The sequence below is a fragment of the Crotalus tigris genome, unplaced genomic scaffold, assembly GCF_016545835.1.
Source record: "Crotalus tigris isolate CLP2741 ecotype Arizona unplaced genomic scaffold, ASM1654583v1 scf7180000024370.6872682, whole genome shotgun sequence".
In the NCBI taxonomy this organism is placed as follows: domain Eukaryota; kingdom Metazoa; phylum Chordata; class Lepidosauria; order Squamata; family Viperidae; genus Crotalus; species Crotalus tigris.
In genome coordinates this window covers 758,352-778,001 of record NW_024100540.1, presented here as the reverse complement: position 1 = coordinate 778,001, position 19,650 = coordinate 758,352, and the positions used below count along the sequence as shown (strand labels likewise).

The window sequence follows — 19,650 nt, the reverse complement described above, 5'->3', positions numbered from 1 at the left end:
TAGATTGATTTGGAGTATTTTATACAACTTTATTACACCATATCAGGAAGGGATAAAACAAGACACACCGTAGTCTGGAGTGGAATAGTGGGAAGAGGAAGAGATTTAGGATAGCCTATGCTAGGGTATATCTGTTATACTGTGGGTATATAAGGTACTACAAAGATCTGAACTTTGACTGGATTATTTTGGAAATTTTGATGTCAGGCCTAGCACAGAAAACAATCCAGTAACCCTGGATAATCCTTCACAGACACCTTACATCACAGTTGTAGAAATTTTCAAGTAAATACTTGAACACACTTTGATGAAGGCCTGCACTAATCTACCATTTAAGGTGGTTACACAAAGTAATCAGACTTTCCCTAGTCCCTAGAGTTAAGTGCCAACTCTTTGCTTTATTTTGTGTCTTTGGCAGTTTCAGTAGCTGCAACAGGTTCTACACAAATACCAGTTGAGATCGCAAGATGATGCAACTTGCCTTGTAGAATGCAAATAGTACTGTGTTTCCCCCAAAATAAGACTGAGTCTTTTTTTGCCTCCAGAAGAGATACCAGGTCTTATTTTCAGGGTAGGCTTTACCTCCGGTACTGACAGCCCCACCCAGCCGGTCTACTTCTTCTGGGGCCAAAGTTCTGCAGCTGCATTCGGGCCTGCATTTTGCCATCAGGCCTTTCCAGAAGGCCTAAGCAGCTGAGTACCAAGCTATGGATTCAATCTTGGTGCTCGGTTGCTGAGGTCTTGCAGAACCGAGCTATGGATTGAATCCATAGTTTGGTTCTTGGCTGCACAGGCCTTCTGGAAAGCCCTGTGACTGAGAAATGCAGGCCTGGCTGCAGAAGAGGCCCAGAAGAAGAAGTGGGCCGGCAAGGAGAGGCCGGGCTGCAAGGTAAATTGGTGCGGGGTGGGAGGGACAGCTCTACACCCTACCTTCCACCCTAGCATGATTTTTAGGGTGTGCCTTGCCCCAAAACTAGGGCTTATTTTTGGGATAGGGCTTATATTAGGCCCACTCCCCAAAATCAAGCTAGGGCTTATTGTTGATGTAGGCCTTACTTTTGGGGAAATACGGTATTACTTTTTCATACCAGTTTCATATAGAGTGTAAAAAGGTTTGTTGAACTGAATGAAAGCCAATTTGATCAAACATATAAGTCTAACATATATTTAAAGAATATTTTTCAGTAACTAAAAATACAATTATTATCTTTACCCAAATGGCCAACTCTTCTGAACAGTTTTAAAGCACAAATAGTTAGCTTTTTAAAACAATTCATTATTTGAAAGCCTAGCAAGATACTTTGTGTGAAATCTCTGATTAGACTGTGTTTATAATGCAAGAAACAGAACAATCTAATTCAGGAGAAAGCAATCATCCAAATCTTCTGAAATTTCTAGTTTTCACAATTAGTGTTGTCTATTTGTGAGGAATATGGACAGTTGTAACACCTAAAGGATCTCAAGTTCCCTCTTAAAGTCTATTCTGCTCCCCATCATGTTGTAGTTATAACTACAGAAGAGAAAGCACTGAACTACTATAAAAATATCCTATATAATTTTTTTCTATTTCAATAAAAGTAACTCTAGGAGGAAAATAATTTGAATCTCAATTGCAGGATATGGTGAAAGAATTAGGTTGTACTTCAGTCTGAATAGAAAGATGAGGCAATGTCTGGTTGTTGGGAAAAAAATGAAAATCTTCATAAAATGTAGCTTACCTTTAAGCTTGATGAACTATCCCCGGTTAAGTTATAAAAAGCTTAATAAATATTATGTAAATGTGTGCAAAAGAAATTTGAGTATGCTCTTTTAATGGAAGTATAATCTTTTAGGCCTATGTAGATTGGCTATGATCTGCCTTGATCAGGTGTTTTGCCCTTCAGTTGAAATTGCTTTCCTCAAGATAAATGTAGATATGTGTTTCTCTTCTTTGATGACCGGGATCATCTGCTTATTTTCCAATGTAGCTGATCCATTTCTAGAAACAGGTAGCACTTCACTATTTTGTTACAGCAACCCTTTGATAAGGCAATGTGCCCATTCAAAAATCCAGCTCTATGATGTTTTATGCAACTGCTGATCCAAAAAGGAAATATGAGTTAGAGGAATATGGAGATAACCTTGATGAAAAATTGCAGAAGCTGTTATGGATAAATAAAAGAAAGTTCTGGGAAAGGGGAAGGAATGAGAGAAAAAACTCAAAATAACCTTGCTTTGACTCTACTTGGTATAAAAGGAGAAGAAAACTCTGACAGGTTTCCATGATTTTATTATTAAATCTTACAATAAAGTAACTTTGGATGTTGCTGGAACAATGTGTCTAGTTGTCTTGCTCTGGTTTCTGCCTTGTCATGTTTTTTGCCCTGGACGTGATTTGGACCTCTTTGTGCCTTGGCTTCGTGCCTTGGCCCGTGGACTGATTCAAGCCTTTGGGATTCTTGTCTTATGAAATGCTTTTGCTCTGGCTTTGGCCTAGCTTCAAGGATTGAGACCATTCCTCTGGCTCCTCAGGGCCTCCAGTGGAACCCTGGGGGGGGGGGGAAGGAAGAGGGCATGGACTTTTGTTATTCAAAAACTGCTAGGGAGACTGTATATTTGGCTTGGGCAGCACAATAAAGACTTTTAACCTACTGTGTGTGGGGGTGGCAGCACAATCTCTGTGATGTCTGAATCCTAAATGTGATCTTCCTTGAAGGAGTGATAAGAGGTTTTTTTTTTTAAAGTTATGAGATTGTGAGTTCAAGTCCTACTTCAGCCATGAAAGTCACTCAGCTTGGTGACTTTTGACCCCCCCCACACATATATAATAATAATAATAATAATGATGATGATGATGATGTTGGAAGGGACCTTTGAGGTCATCAAGTCCAACCCCCTGCTCAGGCATGTAACCCTATACCATTTCGGACAAATGGCTGTCCAGTTTCTTCTTAAAAATTTCCAGTGTTGGAGCATTCACTGTTTCTGGAGGCAGGTTGTTCCACTGGTTAATTGTTCTAACTGTCAGGAAGTTTCTCCTTAGTTCTAGGTTGCTTCTCTCTTTGGTTAGTTTCCACCCGTTGCTTCTTGTCCTGCCTTCAGGCACTTTGGAAAATAGCTTGACTCCCTCTTCTTTGTGGCAGCCCCTGAGATATTGGAACACTGCTATCATGTCCCCCCTCATCCTTCTCTTCGTTAAACTAGATATACTAGACATAACTAGACAACCAGACATGTGTGTGTGTATGTATATACATTTTATATACATATATTTATATATAAAAATATGTATAAATGTGTGTTATATATATATATTGTAAATTAGTCATTAATTTCCTTAGCATATTTGTATTTTGTATTTATTTTGTACTGCTTAAGCTTGAACACATTTTTAAAGTTTATGTAGAAGAATATTTGCTGGTTCTTTTTCAAATTGCAGGACTGCATTAATCCCAATATCTCATACAGTGAGAAATTAATTTTTATTAATTAATATTTTATTATAATTTATTAACTAGAGTAGTAAAATTAGAAGTAAGGTCTAGGATCTACATGGTCCCATACCACTGCATTGAGATTAACATTGAGATTCAAGCACTGTATTAACCTGTTATTTGTTTAACAATGCTTTGCTGAAATAAATCATACTTAAATCATCCTGGAATTCTGGAAGTCGAAGTCCCCAAAGATTAACATTGCCAAGGCTGAGAAAAATTGGGTTAGGATCTAAATTAAGATGTACTAGCTAGAAATATTTGAAAAAGTCCAAAGCTGTACCATATAGGAAAACAAACAAAATATTTAACTTGAAATAGACTAGAAGCAGAACAGCTACCTTAGGATCTAGCATTGCCCTTTGGCTACAATTTTTCAGTGTTTGTATACTATTTCAATTTCTTTTTTCTACTATTTGGTTTATAAACTACTGAGGAATATTACTTCTGCTCTGCAACAAGGAATATTTTTATGGTCTGCAAATAATATGGGTGGAATCAAGTGTATAGGGATAACCTCTATTGTATGCCTTTCTATTTTTACATATACAGCAAATGGAGTTGTTCCACTTGTCATTGAATTATAATTTAAAATTATATTAATTATGCTAATATTTCTGTCACATGGCATTTTAGTCAATGAATAACCTCTTGCCTGGCAGCAAGCCTACGATAATGATTCTAGAATAATAATTTTGCTCTCTCCTGCTTAGGGCTATGAGATCCTTGTAAGTCAGACTTGTCAAACTTGTGACGTCATGTAACGTCACACGACATATCGGAGCTTTTTCCCCATTGCCGGCAATGGGTGGGCATGGTTTCCTGGTTTCCATGGTTTCCAACACGCAGATTGGCAGTTTGACATCACTGTTGTAGGTCATCTGTTCTTTAAAGCAAAGAAAATATATCTGGTTAAGAATAAATTGGAATCAGGGTATGGGTCCCTTAATTCATTCATACAGTTCTTAAATCAGTTTCTTAGATTTTTGTCATTTATTTCTTTTTTTAAGCTCTTAACCTTATAATTAATTTTTCTTTTATTTAACAATGAAAATAAATTCACCAGGTGGCTTTTCAAATTTATTGGTATGAAGATCTCTAATGTCTTTATGTAAACAGATATTTTCCAAAAGTAATTACAAAGTCAGAAAGTGAGCTCAGTGTCCTTTAAAAGGCTTTGATGAAATTAAGAGCATGATGTTTCTTTTGTCTCTTGGCTCTCAAACCTATTTGAAACTGCTGTCTTGTAATCTACTTTTGATGAGCAGCTGTCCAGAGCAGGTGATCTCTCATCCTCTCTTTATTCAGAGAGATTCTGTGGAGCCTGTCTACTTGCCAATCTTAGCCATGGTTGTTGACCTGAGTCTCAGTGTGCCCTTTTGGTATTGGTGGATTAATTCTATTATGTCCCCAAAGGTTATGTCTTTTAGAGTTTGGGTGGGGTGTGTAGATTTTAGAGGTCTTTGTCTTTCTAATCTCATAGCTTCTAGCTTCCTGGCCCCAATCTTCGTGAATGGATTATTATATCTGCATTTCTAAAAGCTGGTTTCTGCTGAGTTTTCTGGCTGGGGGGAGGAAGAAGTTTCTGCCTTTTAAAGATCTTCTCCATTATTCCTTTGGAGAAATATATTCTGCCTTTCTAATATTTTCCAAAATATTTCTTTCTCTGGATTCTTCCCACAGTACCTTCACCCAGTTTTCTTTTATTTATTTTTAGAATTTATGTACCTCCTCTGTCTGCTTGATTTTTTCTAAAACAACCTTCTCCCAACCTGACTGTGAGGCTTTCCCATATGTAGGCTTTAAATAATGGGTGTTGTAAAACCACATCTAAAAAGTGCCAAGTCAAGGAAGAATATATTAAGTTTCTGACCATAAGAGTGAAGCACCTCGCTGGCAGGTGCTAGTATCAAGTCTTGTTTCCTAATGTGTATCTCTGCGTCTGGCTGACAGGCTTCCCCTCGAGTCTGTCGCTGGCTTGGCCAGAACGCTGCCCTCTAGAAGTCGGCCTTCTCCATGGTGAAGAGCAGCTAAAGTTGCTCCCCCTTGTGAAATGGAAGGTATTGTGTCCGTGGCCATACATGATGCCAGTTGTGGGACTGGACGAGGAGATGTGGAGAGCATGTGGGGTTACGAAGTGGCTTAATCAGGGGCACCGGCTTTTATCCTGAATCTCCAGTTCCCACTTTCCCCAATCCTTAAAAAAGAAAGAAAGCGGCGTCCAAATAGCCCGCGCTCTATCAGTAGTACTCCCGGTCCTGATGTCACAGCAAGGACATCACAAGGAGGAGTCAGATTACACTAAGACTGGGCAGTGCAGCAGGCAGCGGGTGTCGGCGCTAAACCAGAGCTGGATTGTATCAGGGAAAAGTCTGTCTTTCAAGCCCTGAGCCAAGGAGGCTCACGCCGCTCGCTTTCGGAGGCTTGGAAATTTCCACATCATGTAGGATGAGACAGACTCGCTCTGCTTCGCGCGGCAGCAGCAGCTCGGCGCGGGAGCTAATGCTGAGCAGCACCCGGCGGAGGAAGCTGGAGTGCCCAATTAATGAGAACCATAATGTATTTTGGTAAGTCTCTTTCCACTCCGGCTTCCTTCTTTCGCGACGAACGTCAGCAGTAACCTGGGAGAGGGTTTTGAGCTCTTATCTTCCTTTCTGTGGCTGTGCCTAGACTTCGACCTCGAGAAAGACAGTGGAGGCATTTCTCTGTCCTCTGAGAGCAAAAGGGACGTCGGTTGTCTCAGGAAAGCTGCTTTTCTTTCTTTGCCGGTGGTAGCGTTGCTGCAGAGGGAACGACGGGCAATCCCCGTGCCACTCCCGCCCTTCTACCTTCAGAGAAAACCTGGGTGCCAGCTGCTGTCTCAGGGGTGGCGAAGCGTGGGAAGTTGAAAGCAAACTTAATGCCATAAGGCACAACCGGGCGTCGCTGCTCTGTTAAGGATTCGCTGCGCTCTCTGTAAACTCTTCCACCTTCCCACTTTACAGGGCTTTTATAGAGAAGAAGCGCTGCTTTCTTGCAGAGCTCTGGATTTCTCTTGAGTATATTACTTTCCCCCGTTCCTGCCATATTCCCAGTGGTGGGCAAGATCTCGTCAGCAAAGCAAAGACCTGGTAGTCGTGATAAGGGTGCGTGTAAAAAAAAAAAAAAAAAAGCCTTCCGAAGTCTGGGAGCAGTTCAGCAGTTTAGGCAGACTTCAGGTGTGATTAAGCCTTTCTTCAGCTTCTTTTGAAGATGGGTTGGTTGCATTTATTCCGGGAATATGCTGGAGCTAGAAAATCTTTTTTTTTTTTAACTTTAAATATGTGCGGCAGACAGACAAAGTAAATGTATTAGTACTCCAACAAGGAAAGCTCTCTTGGAGGCAAAGGGTACAGCATAATAAAATTACAGCTTATTTCTCTGATATGTAGGAAAGGAACTAATGTATTTAAAAGGTAAAAGGGGAATATTTTACTTTCTTTTGGCTCAGTAGCTTAGTGTTTTAGCAAGAATTCAGTGCCGCTAATGGATATGCAGTGATATATACAGCTTTGAGAAAGGAACTTCTGAGGTTATAGCTACAGATTTCTTTCATTAAATATTAAATCCAAAGTTGACTTGAACTTCAGGAGGCAGCTCTTTGATGGTTTTCTGGTCAGCGAATATCAATTTGCCTTGGTTTGTGGTCGTAGGTTGGTTATAGGGACAGCATGTTTCATACAGCATTTTTTCTTTTACTTTTACTGTTTTTTTTTTTTTGCTAAAGTGTTGTACTATCCTGAGGATATCCAGCACTGAGAATGATGTACTATCTTCAGAAAACTTTTTTAAATTTCTGGAAAGCCTCTGCTAACAAGTGAGGAGTGTTCTGTTGTATCATCCTCAAAGGAGAATTGGGAAACCAGTGGGAAGCTACAATTCTTGTTAAGGTTTTGGGTGAAGCTGTCAGCTCAATGTTTTCAGAGATTTGTAAGAAAGTATTTTGTCACCATGCAGTAAACAGAAGGGAGGTTATAGTGGTATGCTATGCAAGCTGACACTTGCTGATGAGCTGTGAGAATTTGCTGTAATCAACTCACATTGCTTTGTTTTCTTGAAATGTCCCCTTTAAAATTGGTAGAATGTAATGTGCTGCCAGCTGAGTTTTTAGAATAGATTCTCAGTACTAAGCTATGCAATACTTTTGCATTTGATCTTGCTTGCCTGTGATCTATGTTATGTCTGATCACAGCTGCAGGATCAGTATTACTAGGTATAAGTCCAGTGTTCTCCAACAAATAAACCATTGGCAATGTTTCCGTTTATGTATATCCAGGGTTCAAAAGCTTAATATTTCTTCACTGTGGTGTAACTGTTCAAAGTCTTTCTAAATTCTTAAACCCGCATAATGTCAGGTATAGATGCATTAATTTGAATATGCATTTATGCATTTCCTTACTTTAAACACATTTATGTTTCCTAAATTGCTCAACTAATTTGTGAGGAAATATGCATGCCTAGCAATTTTTTTCCATACAAATCCCATGTATCTTTTTCCAAGTACCAAACATGTACTATTTTTTTCTAGCTATTTTGGTAACTATGTCACTCATGCTTTCAAAATTTGTCATCTCACCTCCCTATTAGAAATCATGTAGAATAAAATAGACTTAGCTAGAGATAATTTTGACTAGAGAAAAGGATAAACGTAGGACATTGCCATTTTAGTTAAAGGAATAATATATAAAGGAATGGATAACTGTGGTTAAGAAAATGGCATGTTAAAGTTTGCATTTTTAATGCAGGTATTTCATACTAAGTATTGTAGTATTCTATTTAGAATAGGTTTCAACCTTTTTGAAAATCTTGTTAATTTGTGCTAAAAGATAATTTTATATAAAACATTAATTTTATATATGTATATAAAATTTTATACACATTTAACATAACCTATTTATAAACGTTTCCTTCACTTCTGTAGGCCTTTTCTGTCTTCCCCCAATAAGCTATAAATTATGCCTAAGGATAAAATAACTTTTTCTGCTTATCTTTTTGCTATATTCTGGCATCAAATTGTCATCTCTAAAGTAGCAGTTTTCTTATTTCTATGATCATTATGGGTAGATAGATTTGCCATGCATTAAGAAGAATAACATTTTCTTTTTTATTCCTTGGATATGTGAACTGACAACATTTATATGCCACATTTAGTTCTCTGGGGAATATAATTCTGTAATTTCAGTACCATTATTAATTCTGCTCAATCCACTGAGATTGGCAACTTGAATGTTGGGGGTGCTTGTTTCATGACACTGACAAGTTTTTTTTATAGAAAGTGTTCAACTTTTTCTATACAATTAAATGTTGCAACTAGATAGCATTTAGGTTGCATCAGCTTCACTGACTACAATACTTAACAATTTTATTAAGAATGTGTTGAGAAACTAGGATTCTGTCTTATCCCTTAATTTTTTTCTCCTTTGGATAGGTAACAGACTGCCCTTTGAGGTCTCAGAGAAAGGTCTTCTGTATATCAACATTACTGTCATCCTCTATGTTAATATAGGAGGGAAGAAACAAACATAGAATAGTAGCAAGCCATATCATAGCAAAGTATTATTATTATTGTTGTTGTTATTTTTGCTATTATTATTATAAGAATGAAACCAAATGAACCAAAATTATTTATCTTTATAGTCAAAGGGTATTTGCTGTGTACCTTCTCAATATACTTAAGACAAAAAGTCTGCTTTTGGTTTTCTGGAGATGTTACAAGGGTCTCACTTCATCATTGTGCAGCCAATTCTGCATAACAAAAAGATACAATTAGGACTAATTGTTCATCCGCTCATAATAGGTAATCTTGAATTTAAAAGGTCTGACATAAGATTTAGAGTACAGCTTTCTCTTGGAGTTCAATAGATATTATTAAAATATATGTATCCCAGTCAGCTTCAATCAGAAAAAAGTACCTGCTTGCTTATGCAAGGCCATTATCATTTTGTGGTGAATAGCTTTTTTGAACTGAATGAAACAGTCTTCCTTGTACTCAGAAATAGGAAGGGGAAAGGAATTTTGACAGGGTTTAGAATCCAGGAGAATGCAACCTCCATGATTGCAGTCAGAATATGTGCTTATGCTGCAATTACATGATTGTGCATGCTTAAGAAACCCAGTAATCTACATAGTGAAATAGCAATACATATATCGCTCAGATTACTTTGCTTTGTAGAAATATTCTTCTAAAAAAAAGGCTACAAAAAGAAAAAAAAACTTTTTGGGATAACACATTTTCTTTAGAGTTTTTTGTTGCAAAGTATAGTATACATTTCTGAATCTGGGAATGTATATATGTATAAATGAGTAAGGAATAATAATCTGTATTGCATTATTAAAAATCCCTATTATAGCTTCTGTTTAAAACAGAATGCCTATTTGCAGACATTTTAACAACTATTATTATTAAAGAAATGTTCCATGAATTCTGATTTTGGGGGACTTCAAGAAACCTTTCTGAAGCTGTATAATATCTTAATATCCACCTCAACAGTTTTACACTTCATGAGAGAAAATGCACCATTATGGTTTTGAATGATATATTACATAGAAGAAAATATTTGAAATGAAAAAGTGTATGTTGATCGCACTGCATAAAATATTTTGTCCAAGTCACACTCAATTCTTACCCTATCTCTATTGCTGATTGTGATGCAAAACTATTTTACATTACAATAGTTAATAATATTAATATAATGCATAGTGTGCATATAGTATTTCCTCTTAGAACTAAAATCTTTTCATCTGCATTATTTCAGTAAACCTTATAATAACAATCACTTTCAAAGTGATCAGAATGATTACTAGTTATGCAATTGTACCTTAGAAACTGGATGCTTTAACATTATTCCTGCTTTGCTAAAGCTTGGCTCTTCGTATCATGTCTTCTTAGACAAAGGAAGATCAGATTATTCAAAACAGAAGTAAAAATCAGAAAAATTCTCAGAGGTTTCTGTCAGTAGAGAATGTGGAGATATATGGGGATTCAGTTATAATGGCCATTAGGCTTGCTTAATGCAAAGCTGAGTTTATATGTTCTGTTTATAGTTAACAGTTACACTTTGCTCTTTAAACAATATACTTCAAACCTAGACAGGTTTGTAAGAGATTATTATAACAATATCTAAAGGTAACATAAAGGAGACTCATGCTATACCTCTTTAGTTTCATGCACCTAAAGGAAAAAGGAAAATACTCCCCATAAGCATTAGAAAGGAAAAGAAAATAATTTTGAGCTTGTATAAAATACTTATAGTACTTAGGAATAGCACTTAGATTTATATACTGCTTCACAATGCTTTACAGCAGAGGTCCCCAATCTTTTGGGCACCAGGGACCGGTTCAATGGAGAGTGCTTGTTCCATGGACCAGTGGTGCATGGTTTGGTGTGCTGCATCCCATGGATGGGGCTTTGCTTGTTTGTGTGGACCAGTTGCTGGCATGCTGTGGCCCAGCAAGTGAGTGTAAGTGATTTATATAGTCAGCATATTGCCTCCCAAAATCTGGCTCCTCAGTTTACCGCCCTTGGAAGAATCAAAGGCTGAGTCAATCTTGAGCCAATGAGAATTGAACTGCCAAACTGGTGGCAGCCGGCAATCAGCAGAAGTAGCCTGCAGTATTGTAGTCTAACCACTGTGTTATCACGGTTCTTATACATATATCTCATCAGAGACAATTTGAAGTCATATACACCTTATAAAATTCAACATATCTTATTTTGCATTGATTTTCAATTTTTTAAGGAAACAATTGTGTTCTTAGTACAATTCTTAATCCTTTGGTTTCTCCAAGATCTTCAAAGTGATAAATATGCCATTAAGGTCTCATGATTTATGAATAGAGAATTCATATTTGCAAATAATTTTGCAGCAAGATTATAGAATAGACATTGATGTAGTAAATTTAACGGATAGAAAAGGAAGTTTTTATTTTGTGTGCACATGACTAATATGAGTCCAGGAGCCCATACTAATCATAATATATATGGAACTCTATGTTTTGTTTTTTTATTGTGGATTATGCAGGTAGTCCTCGACTTACAACAGTTATTTAATGTTCAAAGTTACAATGGCACTGAAAAAAGAGACTTATAACCATTTTTCATACTTAGGACCTTTGTAACATCACCATGATCATGTGAACAAAATTCAGATGATTGGCAACTGATTCATACTTCTGACTGTTGCTGTGTCCCAAGGTCATGTGATCACCTTTTGCAACCTTCTGATAAGCAAAATCAATGGGGAAGCCAGATTCACTTAACAACTGTGTTATTACTTATCAACTGCAGTGATTCAATTAACTGTGGCAAGAAAGCTTGTAAAATGGGGCAAAACTCACTTAACAAATGCCTCATTTAACTGCAGAAACTTTGGGCTGAATTGTGGTCATAGATCTACGATTACCTATTTTCCATTATTATGACAAAATACACTGAGAGGGACACCAATTTGCTTAGAATTTTAAAATATTCTATACTAGGTCATTGAAATGAATGAGAATTATATTGGCCTTGCTAATACCCATGAACCAGAAGAAGTGAACCAGTGGAGAGAGGCAAGTGTCAATGCATGGGAGGCCTGATAAATGGGTATGGAGCTCGTGAGGCAGCTCCACCCCTTCATCCCCACCCTAGCTTGATTTTTAGGCATGCGCCTCACCCCAAAACTAGGGCTTATTTTTGGGTAGGGCTTATATTAGGCCCACCCCCAAAATCAAGCAAGGGCTTATTTTTCAGGGTAGGTCTTATTTTTGGGAAACACAGTAGGAAAGATTATTACAAATAATTTAGAATACAATTCAGGGTTGCAACAAAATTTCACAGGTGAACGGCAGCATTAAAAATATAATGTGATGTAGAAAAAAAAAGTAAACTGTATATGAGTAGTAGCTCTGTTTTGTTGTATCATTAGTTTACTATATAGAAGGTGGAGTATATGTCAACCTAGATCACAATTTCAGATATTTGTTAGACCAAAGATTTGTTCAATGTATTATATATAATTAAGTGAATCCAAAATATTGCTTAAGAAATTTCACATAACTACCCTCTCAAGTGTCTTAATGCTTGGACCGTTTAGAAAGTTTGCTATTCTTTGCATTGAAGCTTCCTCTTGTCCAACTTTGATATTAGACAAAAGCAAACTGGCAGCCAAGAATATGAATCTGAAAGCATGAAGAACTTTCTATGTAATAATTTGAAGCTTTGGTTTGCAGTCCATGAATAGCAAAGTCCTTGAAGTTCCATAGAATTCAGTTAAAACAAGATTATCTAAATTCTGCTTTTTATCTGAAAGCTTTTAAAGTGAAACTTTAAGTGTCCTTAACCTTAACCCTTCCCTAATTATGCAGGATTTCTTTTGTATCTGGCTGGGTTATTGACAACTAATAAATAACCAATTGTACAACATGGGGTTGTGTACCATATTTACTTGCAGCTTTTCTGCCAGACTGAGAGGGCAAATATATGCCATCTTTGTATTAGGCAATCAGATTTATATGTGATTTGTATGCATTAAGGACTATTCTATGTCTATTTGTAATGATAATACTAAAATGATATTTTGTAGATAGACAAAAAGAAATATTCTCCAACAATGGAGAATCTATAACATTTCCTATTGTTTCTACTTCAAAGTAAAATACCACTTCCAATTTCTTCCTTCACTTTTTGCAGCCTTTCTCCTTACATATAATGGTGAAATTTGCACCGTGACTGTAATATTTGAACATTACATTTAATAATTAATATAATTACATATTGAAAATATTGTAAAAGTCTTTAAAAATGTATTTCCAAAATTAGTATGGTGGCAATTGTGTGTGAATATAGCTAGGAAGTTATTATGAAATCTTTAGAAGTCTGTGTGATTTGGAAAGTTATATACTCTGTTAGTGTAGCCAAACCTGTTTGCAGGAATAGAATAAAAATAGAATAGAATAGAATAGAATAGAATAGAAGGGACCTTGGAGGTCTTCTAGTCCAGCCCCCTGCTTAATCAGGAGAACCTATACCATTTCAGACAAGTGACTGTCTCTTTTTAAAAATCTCCAGGGATGGAGTTCCCATGACTCCTGAAGGCAAGCTGTTCCACTGGTTAATTGTCTTCACTGTTAGGAAGTTTCTTCTTAATTCCAGGTTGCTTCTCTCTTTGGTCAGTTTCCAACCATTGTTTCTTGTCCTGCCCTCTGGTGCTTTGGAGAATAGTTTGACACCCTCTTCTTTCTGACAGCCCCTCAGATACTGGAATACTGCTATCATGTCACTCCTGTTTCTTCTTTTCTTTAGACTAGCCAAACCCAAGTCCTGCAGCCGTTCTTCATATGTTTTAGTCTCCAGGCCTTTGATCATTTTAGTTGCTCTTCTCTGAAATTTTTCCAAGTATCAACATTTTTTTTCTAGTTTGGTGACCAAAATTGGTTGCAGTATTCCAGGTGTGGTCTTACTAGGGTTTTATAAAGCAGTACTAATACTTTGCATGATCTTGATTCTATGCCTCTGTTTATACAACCCAGGAAGAAAGAATAGATTAGGAATTTACAGCTTTGAGATGTTGCTAAACTTCAATTTCTAGTAACCCTTATTAGCATGATCAAAAGTTAGAAATAGTAGGTGTGGGAAGTTCAAAACATATGTAACAGGCTAGTTAAGACAGGTTTAAACATGTAACAGCTTTTTTAAATTATGTATCACCCAGAATGTCTGGATTGGGTGGTATAAACATCACTATAAGAAAAAAAAATAATGATTGCAGCCTATAAAATTCTGGAAACAGTTCCTCGGAATTCCTGAAGATGTCAGAACTGAATCTGCAATATTTTACTTGGGCTTGGCACTGACTCAGGGTTAAAGTTTTGCAAAATTGAAGACTTGGAAGCTTACAAACAAATCATGACAGTGAAAAAATAATTCAATGAAAAACCATGCTGGTTAGCTTTGGGGATAGAGATTGTGAGAGTTATTCAGTTACTACTAGCTCAAGCACCCATAAGATTTTGATTAAATGGCTTTAAAAAAATTAAATTGATTCAAAGAACATAACTGAAATATATTGACTGCAATATGTGTTTGAAAGTTCCAAATTCAGAATAACTGAATGGCAGATATTGGGGGGGGGAAACCAACCAATTGTTTGTGTATTACTCATAAGCTCTCTATCAGAGACATCTGGCTGATTGGTATGGCAAACCAGTGATGATGAATTAGATTTTTATTACCTATTGGTCACCATGTAAGATTTGTTCTGATGCTGTTCTATTGTTCTGATGTTGTACACAGTTATTATGTAAAAGTGATCCAGAAATTGCCACATTCATGACGATCGCTAGGTAATTATATATCATATGAAACACAAAGTAAAAGACAAAGACCATGGCCAATGTTTCCATAAATCTTATGATAAGAGAGTGATCACTTCAAAAATTCACTTGTGAAACAATGTGTGTGTCATAAAGTGATGATATATGAGTGGTATAAGTATGACATAAGGTTTTTAACTGTTATTAAAGCTTAATATAATTGTTATTAAAGTTTAGCAATCCTTGGTACATGAGAACACAAATACAATCTAGATATGAAAAAGATGTTAAAATAGATGGTGTTAATTTGGGGACAACAGAGTTAGATGAAATACTCACAGGAACAGAAGAAAAATGGATTTAAAAAATGTACAGTTATCTACTACATATGGAGTTAGAGAAGGAACAAGTGAAAGAGATAATGATAAAATGGACAAGGAATTTTGGATACACAATTGAATTAGATAGATGGCAGAAACTATGGGAAAGAAACTATAAATTGACAATGGTGACTGCGTATAAAGAAAATGTGTACAAAATGTTGTACCAGATGGCACATGTCTCCAGAAAGATTAGCTAAAATGTTTAAGGACAGGTCTATGAAATGTTGGAAATGTCATCAGATATCAGGTTCCTTCTACCATATGTGGTGGACGTGTGTAGAAGCTAAAACTTATTGGAATATAATTAGAACATGGATAGAAAAGATGATACAACAATATATAGAACTAAGACCAGAAATATTCCTGTTGGCTATTCTACCAGAGAAATACAATAAAGAGAAAACATATTTAATTATTCATATAATCACGGCAGCCAGGATTGTGTTTGCACAAAATTGGAAAGCACTGAGGGACAGGTGATTGGGAAAATACTGGAATGTGCAGAAATGAATAGACTAACAATGACAATTAAAGATAAGACAGAGTCAGACTACTATGAAATCTGGGGAACTTTTTATGATTGGCTGGAAAGAGAATATGGTTAAAAGATAGTTAACATCAATTTAGATGGAAGAAGAAGGAGCAGATAAGGAGGGAGACTCAGGCGACACAGTATTGAATAAATGGAGGTTGTATAAATATTTATAGAAGTATATACCGAGAAGGTTAGATAAATAGAAGTATTAATGTAAGAGAAAATTAATCTTATTGTATATAATACAGATAGGGAAATTTGGAGAGAGGAGTTGCTCGGACATTACCCCTGAATTGTATCTGAAGAGGGATGAGAGGGAAGAAAGGAGAGGAGAGAGAAAAGAGTAAAGGAGGAGAGAAGGAAGTAGGAAGGTTGGAGGAGAAGAGAAGTGGGGAGAAGTGGTGAAGGAAAGAGAAGAGAGGAAGAAGAGGGAAGGAGGGAAGAGAAGAAAGGGAGAAAGAAGGTAGAGAAGAAGGAGTGTGGATACAGTGAAAGGGGAAATGGGCGAGCAACACCAAAAGTCATGTGTATGTATTTATTTCATTTTATCAAAAGTATCTTATATATCAGTGGTGGTGAACCTATGGCACGGGTGCCAGAGGCGGCACTCAGAGTCCATTCTGTGGGCACACGCGCCATCGCCCCAGTCCTAGGCCTTCAGCTGAGTTTTATAAAACCTTTTTGCTTTAGACCTCCACCGCTGTGTGCAAAAAAACAAAAAAAGGTTCAATCAGTCAATTTCAATTTCTTATGGGAAAAAAAAGATCTTGCAAAGTTGGAATTGATTGATTGAACTTTTTAGTCCCACCCAGTCTGCCATTACCACTGCAGCCACGCCCACCCAATGGGCCATGCCCACCCGGCACCCGAGGATGCATAAATGGGTTTTGGGTTGCAGTTTGGGCACTCGGTCTCTAAAAGGTTCTCCATCACTGTTATATATGAATGTAAAAAGAATGTATGTTAACATCTGATAAATATCATTGTATATGTATGGGAGAGTTTGGAAAAATAAAAAATTATTAAAGAAAAAAAAAGTTTAGCAATCCTCTAGTCCTCTTGATTGGGATAATTTCCTTTCAGATAAAAATATTTGATTTTTTTCTGCCTTATTCCAAACTCGTTCATCTAAATAATCTTCCTCAGTTTATTCTATTAATACTGTTTATCTAATTTCTGGGACAGATCTAAATTCCTGTGGAGCTCCAAATCACTTCTGAGACTGAAATCATTCAACTGAATTGAAATTATCGGGTCCCTAAGCATTTGTCCCTCAAAGCTATATTTTAACAATTTAAAGTAGTCTATATAAAATTGAGACCATTTCGGCTAATGCATTTGTGACAATTGGCTCTGTTTACTGTGATTAGGAGCAGGAAAATGTGGATCTTAGTTATCAGGCTCAGCTTGAATTGTCTTATGATTATCTTTATACCCTCAAGTCTTTTGGTTTTTAAGGATAATGCTGATGATAGCTATTGTGCTATCTGTTAAAAATAAGAATAGGGCTATGGTTTTTCTAGGTACTTTAGCATAGAAATATTTTGTTTTATTTTTATAATGTATATTGAAGTTGGTTCATACATTTATGGACATGAAATTTAAGATTACATTTGTTTATTTATTTGACATTGAGAGGGCAAAATTCACTTTTTTTTGTATAAGTAGTCAGACCATAGGTGTATAGGGGTTTTTCTTCAATTGTTGACCTTGCTTACTCTTGAACGTAGTAACTCATAAGGACGGGAAGAGATAATGGTTGTGTTTTCCAATACTGTTATCCTTGCTTGTAGTAAGGATCAATATTTTAAAAAGAGTTTTGACAAGACCTTTGGTTATAAATGCAGAAGGAAAACTGGCGAGCAACTTATCTTGGCAGAGCATTCAAGATCAGTGCTTTGTCACTGCTTTCTTTTGCTTAAGCAAAGTCATTTTTCAGAACTATCTAAGGCTCTGTCGTCTTTACAAGCATTGTCATTTAGCAAATGACAGTCTGTGTTTGCACATGGAAACCAATTCAGTCACTTTCTGTTAACAGCATATATTTATCTAAAGTATTTAGTATGTCACTGATTTGACTATTATACAAAAAGCATAAAAAGATCTATTATTATTGGTAAGTGCTGCATTCAAAAGCAGAGAAATTTTCAAGGGTGTGGTTACATATACTTTACCTGATGTCCAGAATCTTTAGAGCAACCAAAAGTTTTGCAAATACAGTTCTCATGAATCTGTGTACTCTTCTAATTTAGAAAAATTCAGAAAGATACAAATTCAGTATAATATAATTATGCAAAGACAATTCCAATAATATTTTTGTTTTATTTTTTAATATAGTAAAAAAAAGCTAATGTTGATGTGAGACAGAGGAAAGCAAGAAGGACCAAGCAGAAAAGGCCTAAGCCTCCCTCTTCCCCCCCCCCCCCCCAGACACAAACTTCCTCTGTCTCTATTTTTGGGAACTATTTCAGGAGGGCTGGGTGATAGGGACAATATGCAACAGTTCTTTTCTCTGCCTACCTCTACTCCAAAGAAAATTCATATGATGTGTAAGTAAATTAGTAAAAAAATATTTCAATCTATGATCCCCGAGCAAGTGTATGTATGGTTGTTGTTCTAGCGGGCAGATGTAGTGACAGAGATGACATTGCTTAACTGGTGGGACTTGATGCAAGCTGAATGTGTCGGATTGCTAGGGATATTGCAATTTGTTTTGTTTTTATTGTTTTTGCAAATATGTATGCTAATATACTTAAACACCATTGCCATTTCAATGTCTTTTTTGCAAATGTACATAGCAGGATATGTAGAACAAAATGGTGATTTTTCTACACATGCTAGTGACAGACCCTGCCAGTATTCAACAGCTGTGTGCACATCTCAAAAGTGCTCTCAAAGTATAATTTAGTTGTCAGAGGTCTATAGTACAGAAATTGTGATGCTTCTTATCTGATATATCTTGAGCCAAGAAGTAATTCTGCAGATGTCTATGTACTCTAGGAAGTGGACAATCCAAATTTGTACATTTAAATTGAATCTATATGCAATCAGCCTCAAATATATATACAACTGGATCAGAATGTCAAGAAAAATAGTAAATAATATTTGGTCATTATAATGTGGCATGATAACCATGGCACATTATATTTATTCCAAAATATGGATGTATGCAGTATGTGAAATTAATTTTATCTTTAGAACATGGCAAGAATCACAAAATAATGCAAATTGCACAAACATTAATGGTATTTGATTTTAGGCTATTTATGAGAATAAGTTTGGTATTGCTTTTAGTCTACTTCCTATGTATTGGCATTTAAATTAACATAAATGAGGTAGCTATTGTTTTATTGCATTTTAATGCTTGCAATCTCTTGTGTAAATTCATATATGATCAACATATTTATATTATAAAATATCAGAAACATTGAACTCTAAACCATGTTGTACTTTTGATTATTCTCCAAGAGCTTTTTTTCTAATGATATATGAAAATATATGAGCACCAACAATAAAGAAATACTTATACTTCAATAATAAGATTTGAAAAGTGGAATCAATAAATTTTCTGAGGTCCAACAATTAAAAGATCTTTGAATATTGCTATGAATCCTACTTTATATCCTCAGATATCTAAAATTGACCTGTGCTAGAATTCCTTCCATAAGATACATAACAGATTCCACCAGTTCAAAGTTGGGAGGAATATAAAATAGTTCAAAAATACTATTTTTTCCGGTAGATGAAAATTTCCACCTGTATTAGATTATATTTTAATTGGCCTTATTTGGTACTTGTTATCAGTCAGAAAGGACTTTGTTTAAGATATACATGAGTTGCGTGTATGTGTTTGCAATAGCAATAGCACTTAGACTTATATATTGCTTCACAGGACTTTACAATCTTCTCTAAGTGATTTAAAGAGTCAGCATATTGCTCCCAACAA

General features: G+C 36.1%; 1 protein-coding gene across 2 annotated transcripts in view; it reads left to right on the top strand.

The window, feature by feature from the left end:
* The window catches only part of ZNF385D (zinc finger protein 385D), a 356,261-nt gene that overhangs the window by 110,542 nt on the left and 226,069 nt on the right, over window positions 1–19,650 (top strand). Inside the window, exon 1 of one of the 2 annotated variants that reach the window (XM_039327973.1) lies at window positions 5,794–6,040. The exons of the other annotated variant lie outside the window; for it this stretch is intronic. Coding sequence (XP_039183907.1) covers window positions 6,019–6,040 — 22 coding nt within the window. The 5' untranslated portion in view covers window positions 5,794–6,018. Of the gene's footprint in view, window positions 1–5,793; window positions 6,041–19,650 lie in introns of those variants that run through there. 2 annotated transcript variants of the gene reach the window in all.